This window comes from Mobula hypostoma, chromosome 8, assembly GCF_963921235.1.
Source record: "Mobula hypostoma chromosome 8, sMobHyp1.1, whole genome shotgun sequence".
Lineage (NCBI taxonomy): Eukaryota > Metazoa > Chordata > Chondrichthyes > Myliobatiformes > Myliobatidae > Mobula > Mobula hypostoma.
Window position 1 is genome coordinate 133771454 of NC_086104.1, and position 17454 is coordinate 133788907.

Here is a 17454-nt window from a genome sequence, read left to right on the forward strand (position 1 = left end):
CCGATGTGTTGTTCCCTTTCACATCTTGTGGCGCATCGGGCAACAATTTTGCCGTTTCCCTAGCATTCGACTGTTTTTTGCCAAGCTGCTAGCTCAACACTCAACCCAGCACGGATAGAAAGCATGCAAGGAGCTGGCCAGATTCAAACTGGAACGTATTGATGTAATTACAAAGAAAGAATGCCAGCAGCTATATTTCATTATGAATTTGAAGAGATTTGGTATGCATACAAAGACTCCAAAAATTTCTACAGATGTACTGTGGAAAATATTCTATCTGGTTGAATGATTGTCTGCTATGGAAGAGCCACTGCACAGGACTGGAAGGAGCTACATAAAGTTAAGAACTCATCCAGCTCTGTCATGTGAACTACCCTCCCCAGCACCGAGGACAACTTCAACAGGTGATGCTTCAAGAAGGTGGCATCTATCACTAAGGACTCCCATCACCCAGGACTAGCTCTCTTCTCATTGCTACCATCAGAGAGAAGGTACAGGAGCCTGAAGACACATACTCATTGTTTTAGAAACCGTTTCTCCCCTCCACTATCAGATTTCTGAATGGGCAATAAGCCAGTACATGAACACTTACTCACCATTTTTGCTCTCTTTTTGCGTCTTATTTTATTACTTTTTAAAATATATTTCTCCTTATAATTTATAATATTGGGTGGATGGGTGGAGCTATGTCTCTACCAAGGGAAGTTTAAGGAACTTCTTCCCTCTGCTAAGCTGCAGGTCACCCTCGGGCAAGGGGTAGCACCTGCCTATCCTCCCCGATCGGGATCACGTGGAAGCTATGGGATGGTTGTATGAGCAGCTGGTGCATATGAGTCCTGGTACGTGACCACTGATGCCAGGCAGGCAATCTCTGAAGAGTATTGATATTGGCTGGGGTCACCCATCTTGTAAAGACACTACCCAGCAGAAGACAATGGCAAACAACTTCTGGAGAAAAATTTGCCAAGAATAATCATGGTCATGAGACCATGATCGCTTACATCATACGACACAGCATTTAATGATGATATTGAGTATTTTAATGTGTTTTTGTATTTTAAAGTTTTTCTTTTTAATACACTGTACTGCCATCGCAAAGCAACAAATTTCATGACATATCACTGCCAAATGCCAGTGATATTAAACCAGATTCCGATTCTGTTCTCCTGTCCTACTGAACTGTCATGTCAAGATCCCTTTGTTTCACTAAGCCTTGCTGATCTTGCCACTGAGGAAATGATTTTCTGTGTCAGAACATGTTCTGATGCCAAGATGGGGTGTTTCAAATATGAATGAAAATGATCACTGCTGCATTTAAGGACATTATCCACTTAAGTTCTGGAACTGAATATGGAAAGAAGCTATTTCTCCCACTGCATGGATGTTTGAGTGAGTTATTGAAAGATTCCAACTTTCCCAATCTTTCAGGAAAGTTACTTATCCTTTTGAGTCTACAATAACCACACTTCCTGGCAGCAAATTCCTGTCAGAATTTATGGTGGGCGTGGTGAGAGGAGGGACGGGAAATCATTGGTACAATTAGACAATTGATGAAACCAACGAACTTAAAAGTGTGTACCAGACTTAATACAGTAGCAGTGCAATCATCACTGCTTTAGAAATTCATTGATTTCCTCTTAAAATTTAGCATCTGATTTAAACTGAACTCACCCAGGCAATGAACCTTGCCACAAAATGTCAATTGTCCATTTCTCTCCGCAGATTTTGGCTGATTCATTGAGTTCCTCTAGCAGTCTTATTTATTTATTTTACTCCAGATTCCAACATCTGCATTCTCTAATGTTTCCAAAAGCATTTACACTTAGACATCAAAAGTCAGCATCCCTTGACTTGATCTGATGCCAATGGAGGTGCAACTTTTGAATCTATAAGCTATTTTTGCACCAGTCAGTTCCAACACTAAATACATCGTCTTGAATCGGCAATCAGTGGGCAGTAAACTGTTCTAATTGGCCTTCTCAAGAGTCTGCAGAAAACTCCTAAAAATAATCTGAAACTCCAGGGTGATTATTGTGTTGTCTCCCAGGAACTGTAAGGCAAGGCATAAAGTTTAGCAGAGAATCTCATGCTGGTTTCATGAAGATTAAGAGGAGCATTGGGAACAGGATATGTGTAGAAAATGCCTCTCTGTGTACTTGACTCTGAAGATGTCTTTAGAATATAATTGCAACCACTATTCAAATCAATTTGTCTTCCAGGGCTAACATTGTTTCCAGCAGCAGAAGGTGATATCAGATGAACTAATTTATTTTAAAGTTGATTTAAAATTTCATAAAGATCTGCCAAAAGTGACGCGGAAAATTGCATTGGGGCGAAGGCATCCAGCTTTCCAACTCTCTGTCCTGATGGCTTCAATTCTGACTCTTCAGCACAGGCAGTTCAAGAGACAGGGGCAATCGAAGATTTCCACCACAGACTATTAGTGCCACCTAAGGACTGGTTCGTTCAATTGATGCCTTTTTAAAAAAATTCTGAAAATGCTGCAGCTTGTGTGGTCAAGAAAAGCAATGATATCTCCTACATTCCTTCAACTAACTGATATCCCTCCAAGCTCCCTTTCTCAACCTCTCTACAGCACTCTCACCACTTCCTTCTTTTGCACTCTCTAGGAGGGAGGACACTCACAGTGACATTCAGGAAGAAGCAGCCTTTCCACTGTTCTCAGTGTCATTCCCTGCAGCACTGGTACACTGTGGTTGCAACCAATGCTACCTACAATGAAATTAGTCCCCAAGAGTAATCTGACTGCATCTCCCAAAGCTGTGATCTCATCCTTCTGGAGAGGGAAGGGCAACAATGGGAGGAGAACACTGCTGCCTGCAGCTTCCCTTCCCAGTCACACAACTTATCGACTCAGAAATACAGAGGGAGTCCTTCATTGCAATTGTGTCCAAGCCTTGGAACTCCATCCCACAAAACCGCTGTGGGAGCACCTTCATCCAAAGGATGGCAGCTGTTCAAGAACATGATGTTCTCAAGAGCAATTAGGAAATGGACAGTAGATGAAGCCTCTGCCACTGCGATACTCCCCCCATTAAGGAACATAAGAAATGAGTTTTGTGATAGACTCTTACAACAAAGTAACAGCCCCTTCTGCATAACTGCTCCATGCATGCCTACCAATATTCTTCTCTAATCTACTCCATTTTGTCTACTTTCAGCCCATATCCCTCTAAACATTTCCTATCCATGTACCTATCCAAATACCTTTTCAATTATGTTTATTTACCTGCATCAACCACTTCTACTAACAGTGTGTTCCACTATCTGGTTGAGAAAAAATACCCCCAAGATTTCTCCTGCAACTGAAATCTGCGTCCCAACCCTTGATTTCCCAACTCTGGGAAAAAGACTGTGCACATTGAGATCCCTATAAGATCATCCCTCATTATCCGACATTCCATCCAAAAGTATTCCGATCTGTCCAACCCCTGTCCGTCAAGTCCCCGGAACACCCTTGTAAATCTGCTCTGCAATTATTCCAGCTTAAAAGCATCGTTTCTATAACAGGGTGGTCAAAGGTGAAAGCATCATTCCAAAGGTGACCTCACTGGTGTCTTGTACAACACTGGTGATTGCCCAACATGCTTTTAGAAAAGAGTCTAGTTACCACAGTGATACACTTCAGTGCAATAGAACTTTGTGGTTCTTTTAGATTCTAATGTCTGCCTAATCCTCAATGGAAGAGCTTACATCGTTCTTCCTTGTATACCTCTCTGTCACTCCCAAGGTCATCTGGACACAGCAACATCAGGACTGGAGGAAGCCAGCAGCTCAATCACTGCTGCTCTGTAATTTTCCTTCCTTTGCACCATATCTCAATATTTTTGGCTAGCATTAATCAACCTATTTTGTCTGGGCAATTCCACTTCTCCTCAGTGCTTGCAACCTTTTGGTGGAGGGGACATCAAATTTCTGCTGGCCTGTGTAGAACATGGTAGCTGATCTATTCATCAAGCATGGTCCGTTTCCCAAAGTTTCCCTGACTACAGGCTGAAAATGCTGCAGTGAAAATACAATCGAATCAACATCTTCTTAAATCTTCCAATCAGAAATTCTTTCATATTCTTATACCGTTGCTCCTTCCACTACAGGCTTTCACGTTTCGACAGCTGTTTTATTCCAAGCTACAGACTATCACTGAGCAATGAGATTGTGAACTTCAAAGCAGGTCAGTTGACAAACAGAGCAGTTACTCACTATGCTGTGATTAAAAACAGAGCTTTAATGCCACTGTAACATTGCTGTAAAGCTCTGCTTTCTTAATTAAAAAGAATATAATGACCCTTCCCACCCATTTTATAGATCATTTAGAAATTACAAAACAAATACAGCAAATATTTCCTTTAGAGCTTTGAATGTCATGGAAATTATGCATTGAAGATGTGTTTGCGTACATGCGCTTGTTTGACTATGAATTTGAGTGTTTGTCTTCTGTATAAATATAAATATCTCCGTTAATTGTATCTGAGAATGTGTGGTATATTTGAACATTTTTAACCACGTTTGAGGCAAAGTACGATAACTGTTTGAGCCAAGTACCATAACAACTTTCAAAAGGCATTTGGATAAGTACATGGGTCAGATGGGTTTAGAGGGATATGGGCCAAATGCGGGCAAATGATGGGCACTGTGGTTAGCATGAAGGTTGAGCCCAAGGGCCTGTTTTTCTTGCTGTATTAATCTATGATTCTGTGACTCTATACATGTGTACAAGTCCACGTGATGAACAAGTGTTCATGTGTGTTTGTATGGGTGTGTGATCATACGTGTCTATATTAGGAGAAAATCTTGCCTACACGTGTGTCTGCTTGCAGTTTGGCACATACACATGCATGCTTCAACTGGTGTGTTGTATCAAAGCTCAAAAGCCAGTAAATACAATAAATTCTTCTTATCTCAGAAGGAAATTGAAGCAAGCAAGCATCTTACATCACTAAGAAGTTGCCAGTGAACAATGCTACAACGGGCGACATTCTCTAGATGGTGCGAGGGACTGTTTCTTTCATTTCTTTTTCTTTTAAACATAGTTCTAGTATTGTTGGAGCCTGCAATATACAGTTTAATGCTGCGTTCTGCGGCTGATTGAGCGATCTGGAGCTTTGCTGTCTCTGAGAAGGTTCTGGGAGGCGAGCAACCTTGAGGTCAAGAAGCTTAGAGTTGTGGTGTGAGCTCATGATTTACTCCACTTCTCACTGATATCGCCAATGAAAGCTTCGAGGAAGATTGAAACATCAAGGCAAAAGTGCTCAGCACTGTCTACCAGCCTCTCGCTCGCTTCTGTCAGAAGAAGGTGTCTGCATGTGAGGGTTTCGCTCTCTCACTGACTGCTTCCGAATGAAGATCCCTGTGTTTGAAAGCTCTCGCTCTCGCTCTCTCTCTCTCTCTCTCTCCCCCTCGCTCGATGCTGTCAGAGGATGGTACCGAAGTTCTGTGTCCGTGGTTTGTGAATTGCACTAATGAAGACTGAGATGAACGAAATATGGATCTTTTAGATTTGAGTTTTCATTTCTGTGTTTCTGTCTTTCTTTCTTGTTGCATTTGCGCGATTTCTTTTTGTGTGCGTGTAGGGGTTGTTGCTCTTTTTTGCTGCTTGTGCAATTTCTTTTTTTTTGCACAGGGGTTTGTTGCTTTTCTTTGAATGGGTTCCATGGTTTTCTTTGTTTTGTGGCTGTCTGTGGAGAAGATGAATCTCAGGGTTGTATACTGCGTACATACTTCGATAATAATGTACTTTGAATCCTTTAACTTTTGCGTTTAAACATTCAGAAAGCAATATCCAAACTTCTGTAGCTCCCTCCGGTGGAAACTTTAACAAAGCTTAACACAGCAGTTAAACATGTTCTCAATTGTTTGGGACTTGAGCAGGACCATAACTGGCTTTGAATGAGGTTGGTGCCCCATTCTAATTCATTTTGTTCAGGAAGCTGGACGAGCTGGGGCTGTATCCAGTTGGATCAGAGCCAACTCGTATTAGGGAAGGGACAACTGCATCAGGAGCAGGTTGACTAAGGTCAGTGTGATGAAGAACCAGTAAAATTGGTGTCCGTTGCCTTTTCTTTCCCAATAAATTTTCGCCAGGGATTATTTTAGGAGTTCACTCTGCTGGCACATATCCTTAGCTTTCACATGGTGCTCAAAGCTCGATGTGAGTTCACTGTCCTTGCAGGGATCTGACTACACATTGAGCCCACTCTCCAGCCAGACACAGAACTCACTGCCCTGGTGTGGAGTTTGCTGCCTGCTTGTGGAATTCATTGCTCTGGCATTAAGCCCATTGACCCAATATAATACCCTGGAACAGATCTTACACCATATAAACAAGTTTATTCTATAACAACTGAAGACAGAAAATCCATTGCACTTCAGTATTCAGATGGAAACTGTTCTGTGTGAAACTGCACTGCACAGATCAAAGTAGTTCAAAGTTTTATCATTGGTTTACGCTGAGTTAAATAATTTAAACCAGTAAAGAAGCACCATTTCTCTCAATGCTCCTAGGATACACAGGGAGGATTTCAAATGTAATCTTCACTTCTGTTGGCTATTTCCTGACCAGGTGAAAATGGGTGAACATTTATTTCATTTCATTTCATTTATTTCTTAAAGACAGAGCATGGAATAGGCTTTTCCAGCCCATCGAGGTACACCGCTCTGCAACCCCCGAAACTCCTGATTTAACCCTAAACTAATCACGGGACAATTTGCAATGACCAATTATCCTACCTTTGAACTGTGGGAGGAAACCAGAGGACCTGGAGGAAACCTACGCATTCCATGGGGTGGACGGACAGACGCATTACAGATGATGTCAGAATTGAACTCTGAACTCCAACACCCCGAGTTGTATTAGCTACTGTGGTGCCCCGTGTGTCTGTGCCAGTAAGAGACTGTGTGTGTGTATTTTGCATGTCGATACTAACTTGATTCTTATGGTCTAATTGGACTGCCCTGGAATGAGATAGATTAACATACCAGGGCCTGTGCAATTATAATCTGCCACAACATATTTGAGTTTTGTTGAATAAATACATAAACAATGAAAACAAATGTAAAGATTCTCCTCATTTCTTACAGCATGCATAACCAACATATGTAACCACTACAAAAGACTGCCAAATTTCAAGCCTGAATTTGGTTCAGCCCACCTTGACTTTCTGCAATCTTTTGCACCATTTTGTCAAACATGCTACCAGAAGCAGATCTATCCCTCGAAACTGACCTGGGGTGAGCAAAATACCACCAGGAATTTCCTCTGTAATTGCGCTGTTTTGAAAGACTCTGAGAAAGCTACATAAACAAAGGTTGGATTTATAGATCCAAGGACACTTAAAAATATTTTTAGAAGCTCTTCAGCAAAGTTTGCTTTTGAAAAAATCCTAATCCTTTCCAATTAATATGTTTATTTTTTTTAAAAAGTAAATGTTACTCATATAAATTCGGTTGCACGCTGTTAGTGTATTGACACTTTAATTCAAAATAGTTATTGTTATACATCCATTTTCAGCCACTGAAAGCAAATTTGCCACTCCAGCTGTAACAGAAATACTTCTGTGCAAAATGTTTAAAAAATGATTTGATAAAATGCTGCCCAATTGCATGGCCATGGCTATTTTGCATTGTAACTTGGAAATGATTAGTGTGGAAAATTGTGAAAATCCACTTGTCAAAGCATTGCTCAGTTATGGAGACATGTTCTGACTGACTTTGCCCAAAGTAGAACCTCTATCCAACAATCCTCTTCTTTCACTCCACCAAGCACATGGCAATAAATAGTTTAATTTTCTGCCTGTTTAATTTACAGCCATTCACACACAAATGCGAATCTGTTAATAATTATTTATCCGTGTTCCAAATCTGGTCAAGATAAACATGATGTACACAAACCATTACAGAAATCAGGCTGTCCGTTCTGATAAATACATACAGCATTCTTCCCATTGCATGAATGTTTGCACCATTGCATACTTGGTCAGGACACTCTGCTTATGATACATATCACCTCCAGAGACAATCTCCTCTGTTGAAATGAGAAGATTTCCTGTTAGTTATATTTAAATGCTATGTTTAGACTGGCATTAATTCACATGACGAAGTGCAGCTTTTCCAGTGTTCTGCTGAAGCCAAAGAGTCGTTCACAGTTTTAAACAGTGCCACTTGAAAAGCGAGTCTTTCGGCTGTAACACTAACAGATAATGAGACGGATATAGAGTTTCTTCAGTATACCAGCTAATCTGCAAGTTTATGTCATGAGTTGATGACAACTTTAACAACTCACAACACTGCCAACAATGTCATCAAATAAAGCCACAGGTTATGAGATATTGCCAATGTGTTCGGGTGTTGGATTTAAGGTCATATAGATGACAAAAGAGATGTAGAAAATGAGGGAGGGCAGAAAAATTGACTTCCTCATTTTCAGAGTTTATATGTTAAAGGTACTTGGCCAGATAAAATATGATTAGCACCCAGGGACCTATATCTTTACGAGGTTGTGCCCTTAGGAGAGGGCTAGTGACAAAGCTGGTGCTGGATTTGTAATTGAATACTAACTACAAAACTGTGCTTATTCGACAGTATGTGTTCAGAAGCCAAAAATAACAAGCATTTATTTGTGTATTTTGCAAATGCCCAATAAATTACCCGAGCCTCTTCGTTATATTAGCCAACCAAAAATAAACAACAATTTCCCCTTTAAGACATAACAGGGTCCTATGATTGCTAGAACAAAATGGGAAAATATTAAACAGTTTAACTATTTCCACAACCCAGTAGGGGGACTGAGCTGACGAGCAACAATTCCAGAGCCATTCATGTTGTTAATGAATTTCAATCAAAAATTCATTATTGCAGATAATTTCAAGTTTTTTTCCTCTTTTGACAGTTTTCTGCTTTCTGCAACAAAACCTTTGGACTGTTATGAGACTACGAATTTGCTGCTTTCTGGCAAATCACCTTATGATTAAACTTTTGGGGTGCTCAGAGCTTTTGAGGAGGGAGGGGCATTGGAGATGCTGTAGAGGATGATATGTCCCTTCCTCAATAAGCAGCAACTGCTGTCAAGATCAAGAACTTTGCCTGTTTCTCTCCCTTCCCATTGCTGTGGCCCAACTATCACTCTAACTGAAAATCACACCTCCAGTCATTGTGTCTCAAGAAGTTCATAAAATCCACTCGATGTAATTCCTTTCAGAACTACTTAATGTGTGCCACGTTTCCAGGGAAACGACTACAAGTGACAGGCCAATAAAAAGCTTCAGTAATGATGCTGCATAGGAAGCAGTGGGAATATAATCCTGCTTTGATAAAACTGTGATGGACAGCTGCCAATTAAGAACAAGCATAACTCTAACATAGAAATAAAAGCCATGCAATTCAGAGAATGAACAGAATAATATGGGGAGGTCCTACAGTAATAGTGTAATCAAAAGCTTCAGACTGTGAAAACTTTGATGACATTGCTATCTTGAAATTCCTGCAAATAGAGTACCTACAATTGTAGTTAATTACTTTTAGTTTTAATTTGCTTGGGTTAGGTTGAAAGTAGCATTGTAATAACACCCTTAAAGCATCTCTGATGAAATATGGGATTAGCACGAAAGTTGCAAAGGGCAGCACTGAAGAATCTGCCTTGACAGCAACATCTGTAGCATGGATCATCTCACTTTGAAGACTGTGGCTTCTATTAAGCAACCAAGAGAAAAAAAAGGGCAAACAGGGAAAGTGGCCAGATTTTCTCCTGACCAACATGTGTGACATCTGTTCACAGGCTTTCATTTTGAAGATTGGGCTCATCGGGTTCTGTCAGGTATACAAGTTACTCTGAATCCGAATAAGAACAATATGGAATCGAACATCTTTGTTTCCTAAGGGTTTTGTCAAGAAAGAAGGGAGGGGGAGGTGTGGAGGAGCTGGTAACGTACCAGAAAACAATGCTTGATTTCCATCTCACAGCTGAAGTATACAATACTCAGAAGCTGGGAGAGAGGAAGTTTCGTAGCACAAACTACTAAAGAAAACCTAGGGTTAATGTTTTCTTTTAGAGCTATAAGGCTGCATAAACCATGCGGGGCCAGTATTTGACAGCTCTGTTCTCATTATAACTTTTCCACATCCCATCAAAAATAATAGCTTAACCTCTCACATTCATTCTAGCTGACAGAGATGTACCCTCCCTGACAAGCCAGATGTCTGAAGTAAATTTTTTGAATGAAACAGACAAAATAGAATGGACATTTTGAAAAGTACTAGGATAAAAAGAGAGAAAAAAATTTCTGGCAACGCACATCAAAGTTGCTGGTGAACGCAGCAGGCCAGGCAGCATCTCTAGGAAGAGGTACAGTCGACGTTTCGGGCCGAGACCCTTCGTCAAAAAAAAAATTCTCTGTGTGTTACAGAAAAGCAGTTAACCATTTCAGGGCAGAACTGGTATCTGGGCAACCACTAGCCCCAGCTCTCTCTCTAACCCTTTCAATCTCGGTAAAAGGCAGTGAAAATTTTCCTGTTGAGCTTTCTTCCCACTTTGTCTACTGTCTGAAATTTACAGCACATTAGCACAGTTTCAAAACATCTGAATTTAAAGGAGGAAAAAAGAATTGGGAGCACACACTAGACTGTGAGTCTGTCCTGGGTTTACAGCTTCTAGGATATCCTTTTGTATTTGTAAGCAGACCTTAGATCCATAATTTAAAATTGGTAAGCAACTACTTGAAAACTTGGCAAAAAAAAAGTTCACCCTGAATTCCTTCTTAAACAAACTTCACCAGTAACAGATGAAACTTTAGAGATCAAAGAGTCATACAGTCATATAGAGAAGCAGAATAGATGCAGACCCTTTGGCCCATTGGGTCTGTACTGACCACTTACCACTCATTTACTCTAACCCTGCATTCATCCCGCTTTTCCCTCTCCCCACATCCCATCAACTTCCCTCAGGTTCTACCACTCACCTCCACAATGGGAGCAATTTGCAGTCGCCAATCAAGGTACCAACCCGCACATCTTTGGGACATGGCAGAAAGCCTGAGCACCCAGAGGAAACTCACACGGTCGAAGGAAGACCGTGCAAACTGCACAGAGACAGCACCAGAAGTCAGGGTTGAATCTGAGTCACTGGTGGTGTAAAGTGCCATCTTTACCAGATACTGTCATTTCTGTGTTTCCACTTAAAAGTTACCCCTTCCCTTACAGGATTTACAAGTAATTTTGTGAAGAGCAAGCATTTCTGCTTTAACATCCGGGACCTGAGACAGATGACAGTGAAAAGATCAAGTGTTACCTTGCGAGCTTGTGGAGAGGGTGGAATTAGGATTTGGGAAGACGATGCACAAGTCATTGTCAAGGGGGAACTTGTCGCACTTTAGCATATCAGGCCACGGGAAGCCAAAGAACTCCATGACAGGCGTGCAGGCGTCTCGGACTGCTGCGCAGAGTGAGCGGCATGGGTAGATGGGTCTGTCCAGGCAGATGGGTGCGTAGAGCGAGCACAGAAAGAGCTGCGTGTTGGGGTGGCAGTTCTTGTTGAGCAGTGGCACCCAGCTGCTGGCCTGCTGCTGCACCTCTTCCATGGTCTCGTGGTCCAGCAGGTTGGGCAAACTCATCTTGTGGTAGCCTACATTGTTGCAGAGCCTCATGGCGAAAGGAATGTCCACACAGTGTGGGGGCTTGATGTAAACGCGGCTGTCGGCTTGCCAACTGGATTCTTCCTCCTCCATCGCAGCACAGAAGGCAAAGAGTCCCATGCTCAGTGTGAGAAGCACAGTGCAAAAGTTCCAGCAAGTTTTGCCTGAAATTCCTCTCTCGCCCATTTTCCTTTGGCTTCTTTGTTACTGGCAGAACCCTGTGCGTAGGTGTCAATATTACTTTTCTCTGCTTTCCACCACTGCTGGACTTTATCTCTGATCTGTGAGCAACAGTCTTTAACAGAAAGCAGCAGTGATTGTTTGATTTTAATACGTCTCTGCTTTAGAAACAGGAAAGCCTTGAAGATATCAGTACCTGTCTCTGCTTTTTCATTATCCAGGCCAGCCAGACACTTTCTTCCACTTTTAATTCACCTTTCAGTCTTCAGTGCTTGAAATGTGCATAAGGAATGCTGATTTATAAAGCTTGCTCCACTGATGTCAGCATCCAGCTTCTAGCCACAGGCTTGCACTGCTTTCAATGTGCAGCCCTCTGTCTTCATCACGGACTATGAGCCTCACAGACCAACCAATCAGCCCGTGGCCGTCCCCTATTACACTCCTCTGGAAGTGTCAATTACGGCTTTTATTTACCAATCAGCTTTTTGTAGGTGAAATGACAGGCACCCCACCTCCCCCACCCCACCACTATTCACCACCCACTCCCCTCTTGTCCACGACCCCAGCTCTCAAGCTTTCATTTCATCCTTCAAAAGAAAAGTGAGCTAGTGTGGAACAATTGTGGTTAAAAAAATATATATATCACAATCCAAGTGCTTTCTGAAAAACTCTTGTGTGCCAGCAGTGATTCTTAAATGTGTAGCATTGTTTCGGTGAATTTTAGTCTAACTTGCCTGAAGACCTGTTTGTGTTTGCCCAATGACCTACTTGTCAGCTTTAGATCAATTTCATAAATTTAACAAAAGAGAAACAGCCCACCCCCAGACTCTTGGGCCTGATGTGAGATCCTTTCAAACTGCAATTGTTATGCCCACCCCTCTCAGGGAAATTGGGAGAGAGGGATAAGGAATCAGCCCATAAATTTATTGCTGGCAAAACCTCAACAGAACTTTTCAAACTGTTCACAAGTGTGTGCCCGGGCACACACACACACACACACACACACACACACACACACACACACACACACAGACACACACACACACACACACACACACCACACAAACACACACACACACACACACACACACACACAAACGCACGCACACAAACGCACACACACATGCACATGCACACAAACACATGTGCACACACACACACACACACACACACACACACACACACACATGAGTTGCAGGATTTATTCCAGGAAGGCAATTAGAAAACATAAATCCCTCTTTACTTCACCTTCGCAACTGTCTTGGTAAAGGTTATGCATGTAGGTATGGATAGTCTAACCAATCTCTTGGTACAAGGCTAATGAACTTTGTACTTTGTTAATAAAATTGTGCTAATGGTGCTTTACGGTTTGAAAAGCATGTGTTCACTGTTTTGAATGAAACACTATCTATCACATTCAGATTTTAATTGGTTGAAAGAATAGTCACAATTAAATCGTACCACTGCCAGGAATCTGATGAATGGCAACATTCCTCACCTTTATGCTCCTCCTTCTTTGCCGAGGCTGTGTAAATGTGCCTGGTTGTGGAAGGAGGTGGATCAAGGAGAAATCAATTGCTTCATCTCAGAGTGCGCAAGATCTCAGCCACTAAACGGCTTACCGTCAGTTATTCTACTCTTTCAGGAATGTTGGCTGAGGCTCACCAGGTGTCCAAAAATGAAGGGAGAAAGACATGGTCATGGTTGCCATGGAGATGGAGGCATTGACACCAATGATTGGGTGGAGCAGGCTGCTAACATCTTGGTATGGTGCCACATCTCTAACTGGGTCAGATTTCATCACTGGACTTGGTTTATTCTTGTCACATGTACCGAGGTACAGCATTCTGTTCATTCAGATCAAGTCAATACACGGTGAATTACAGCAAAAAAAAAGATAAAACAATAACAGAATGTAGAATAAAGTATAAGAGCTACAGAGGAAGTACACTACAGGTAAACAATAGCCTGCAAGATCATAATGAAGTAGATTGTGAGACCAACATGGGAGTGACAAGTACTTCCTTCCCTAACATCAATGAGACCCCACAGCTGAAGAAAATGCATGTCAAGAATTTTGCTTCACAAGCATCTGAAGATTCACTCAGCCGGATGAATGTTATCTGTGACTCTAAGGACAACAGCCATATGTCTACCAACTTAGGTCATCAGAAAATATGACCTGTTTTCCAGCTAATTATATTTCAGAAATAGATACGCACAGTTACATATAGACCCTAATGTGGCTTTGTCAAGGCAGAGAAGGTGAGGACAGATTGGCACCCAAGTGATTGAATTTGTGGTCAGGGAGAGGAGAGAAAAGAACTTCAGGCTACTCTTAGAGCTAAGATTTAAAAGATTCAAAGGTTCAAAGGTTAATTTTATTGTCAAACAATGCATGTACAATACAACTCTGATATTCGTCTTCTCCAGATAGCCATGAAATACAGAAAGACTATGGTGATATTGAAAGAAAAGACATCAACTTTACCTCCACCCCGGCATGAAAAAGAAAAAGAAACAAAACTTTTAAACCCCAAAATCCTTTACCTCCACCCCCGCAGAGAAAATCAGCAACAATTGCATCAAATTCCCCAACCCCTTCCCCGCAGGGAAAAAGTTGACCATGTCAATCCCCCACTCCAACACTCACAGAAAAGAACAGTGACAATAGCACCACCCAGCACCCCTTCTCTGGTCTTTTCCATGAGTCAGCTTATGTTCTCAGTCCTTTTCAAATCCCCGTCTCAGATCTTCTCTTAGGGGCAGTTCTCTGGACACAGCAGTGCGCTAGATCATTTGATCGAGTTCCAAGCTGAATGTCACAGGCTCCAACAGCTTCTGTAACACAAACTAAACAAAAAGAACAAGCAGATCACATTATAAAATTATGATAGAAATATACTGAGTAGACAGTCAGTATCCTTTTTTTCCAGGGTCAATATGTCTGAAACTAGAGGGCGTTCATTTAAAGTAATGGGAGATTTCGAGGGAGATGTGCGGGACAAGTTTTTTGCACAAAGAGCAGTGGGTGCATGGAATGTGGTGGTGGAGGCAGGTACAATATATAAGCTTTTAAGAGGCTCTTAGATAGAATGGATGGATATGCACCATGTGCAGGCAGAAGGGATCAGGTGTCATGAACTTAATTACTTCAACAAGACATTGTGGGGCAAAGAGCTTGTTACTGTGCTGTATTGTTCAAAGTTCCTCATTCTGCACCATGGCTACCACCTGTCTGCAAAGGCAGGTATTGATTCTGAAATTCCCCACCACATCCAGCATAGCTTTAGGCTGGCTATGGTGAAGAGTTTTCAAAGATCAAAGCCTCGATCAGGTACAAAGTGCATGGTTTACTGAACAATGATCACTGCTGACAAACATCTTATCACAACCTGTGGATATTCAAATGTAGCAGCATTCAGGAAGACATTAAATGCCTTCAAGGTTCTGCAGTGGAAACGTACAGGTGCTAAGCATAAGCAGTAAAAGCAAACCCCCAAACAGCTGAGAAGACAGCCCTATTATCCACCGGTCCCAGACCCCCATCTGTTGCTGAGTCTGTGGAATCTACACAGAATTTATCATCCACCCAAGAGCCGCAGTGGAAGTCATCTTTGAACCCACCAGATTGCCTCGGATTTTGGAAAGTCACCCACCCTTCCCCCTGCCTTCTTATACTGCCTTCTCCCCTTTTCTTTCCAGTTCTGTCAGATCTTGGCCTGAAATGTCAATCATTTATTCCCCTCCTTAGATGCACCCTGACTTACTGAGTTCCTCCAGCACTTTGCCTGTGTTGCTTATGTTAAGCCCCGTTTTCTCTTCTGAGTCAGTGAGTTGGTCAACAACAGACAATAGACAGAAGGAGAAAAAATCAGTGCCAATTGTCTGACTCACCTCTGCTGCATGATATGCTTCTAGGTAATGGATGCCATGAGGATTATCGGTGTGTGACTAGACAGCGAGCGTAAGCTGTTTATGTTCACGTATGTTCAATAAGTTCAAAAGTCATCTGCAAAAGATGTGTCTCTGGTTAGGCCAGGCCTCGCTTCAACCGGAGAAGGTGGTGCTCATCTGTCTCGAATTACTGCTATACTTTACGTATCATTTTTCCTGCAGTGCTCTTCTAAAATCTTGAATTTACTGAAGGGATTATGGCAGCTTCCATTGGGATTTGTTGCACAATTCCAAGTCATCACTGGAAAAGTCCTAAGCAGAATAGAAATCAAGGCTGGGAACATTTGATCTATTATAATTACTTGGAATATTCCTACTCTATTGAGTGTTGTTGGACTAAATGCTACTTCAAGATATTTGTTTTTTTTTCCATCTTTCCAAACTTGTGTTATGCTTGGAGTGCAGAAATTCTTCATTAATGTACAGTATCTGTTTTGAATTTCTTTTTACCATTTTAATGTAAGGTTTCTCCCTAACCTTGAAAGGTATCCCTTCTGTCTCATTTAATATTTTATATACCTTGATGATCTGACTCTGTTATTCGTAAAATTCTTATCTGTTGCATTCCTTTTATGGTTGGATGGAAATCACCACTGTTGTTAAATGCAAGCTCTTTCTTGTTAAACGTTCACACAACTATTGGTTGGCAGAGTTAGGACAGTTATGCCGTTGATCAACCATGTGCCTGAAACAGATAATTGCATTGTTTAGTCAAAAAGATAAGAGGTAAAGTGTTTTTTCTTCTGTAGAAGCCATGGAGTGCAACTGAAATTGCAGAAAATTGAGATGAAATACCCCATAAATATTCAATGTGAGCTAAACTCATGGTAATCACTCTGAAGTTTTCAGGATTATGTGGGAAGTGTTTTTTCCTCTTTTTAACAAAGGGGAAATTGATACCTAGTTATTTATTAAGGGATTGTCCACAAATGGCAAGAAATAATGTTAATTTCTCCCTCAGCAGAGAGCTGGCTGCTAACTTCAGGAGAGGGCTGGTGGACATACTTCTGTTTACATCAATGGTGTTGAGGTTGAGAATGTTGAAAGCGCTAAGTTCCTGGGAATGAACATCATTAATAGCCTGTAGTACTCCAACCTCATGGCACCATGGCCAGCAAAGCCTCTTCTTCCTTGGCAGGGTAAAAAAAAATAGGTATGTCCCTATTTGACCCTTACCAATTTTTATCAATGCACGATACAAACCATCCTACTTGGACGCATCAGGTTCGGTAAGGAAGTTCCTCTGCCTGTGACCGCAAGTAACTACAGAAAGCTGTGGATGAAGTTTACCACATCATGGAAACCAGCCTCTCCTCCATGGGCTTGTTCTGGATGCCTTCCTGCCTCAGTAAAGCAGCCAACATAATCACAGTCCTCACCCACCCTGTACATTGCCTGTTCTTCCCCTCAATCATTGGACAAAAGCCTAAGAGCATGTACCACAAGGGCAGCTTGCCTTCTGCTGTTGTAAGACTATTGAACTTCCCCTAGTATGAGCTTCCTCATTTGCCTAGGACTCTTGACCTCACAATCTACCTCATTACGGATTGTACCTTATTATCTACCACCAGTGCAATTCTTGAGAACTGTAACATTTTATTCAGGATTGTGTTATTGTCTTAGACCATAAGATATAAGAGCAAAATTAAGCCACTTGGTTCATCATGTCTGCCCT

General features: G+C 41.6%; 1 protein-coding gene across 1 annotated transcript in view; it reads right to left on the reverse strand.

Annotated features, from left to right (window-relative positions):
* The window catches only part of LOC134350978 (secreted frizzled-related protein 1-like), a 153984-nt gene extending 141780 nt beyond the window's left edge, over positions 1-12204 (reverse strand). The window contains exon 1 of the mRNA XM_063056922.1: positions 11300-12204. Coding sequence (XP_062912992.1) covers positions 11300-11828 — 529 coding nt within the window. The 5' untranslated portion in view covers positions 11829-12204. The remainder of the gene's footprint in view (positions 1-11299) is intronic.
* Positions 12205-17454: the final 5250 nt, after the last annotated feature.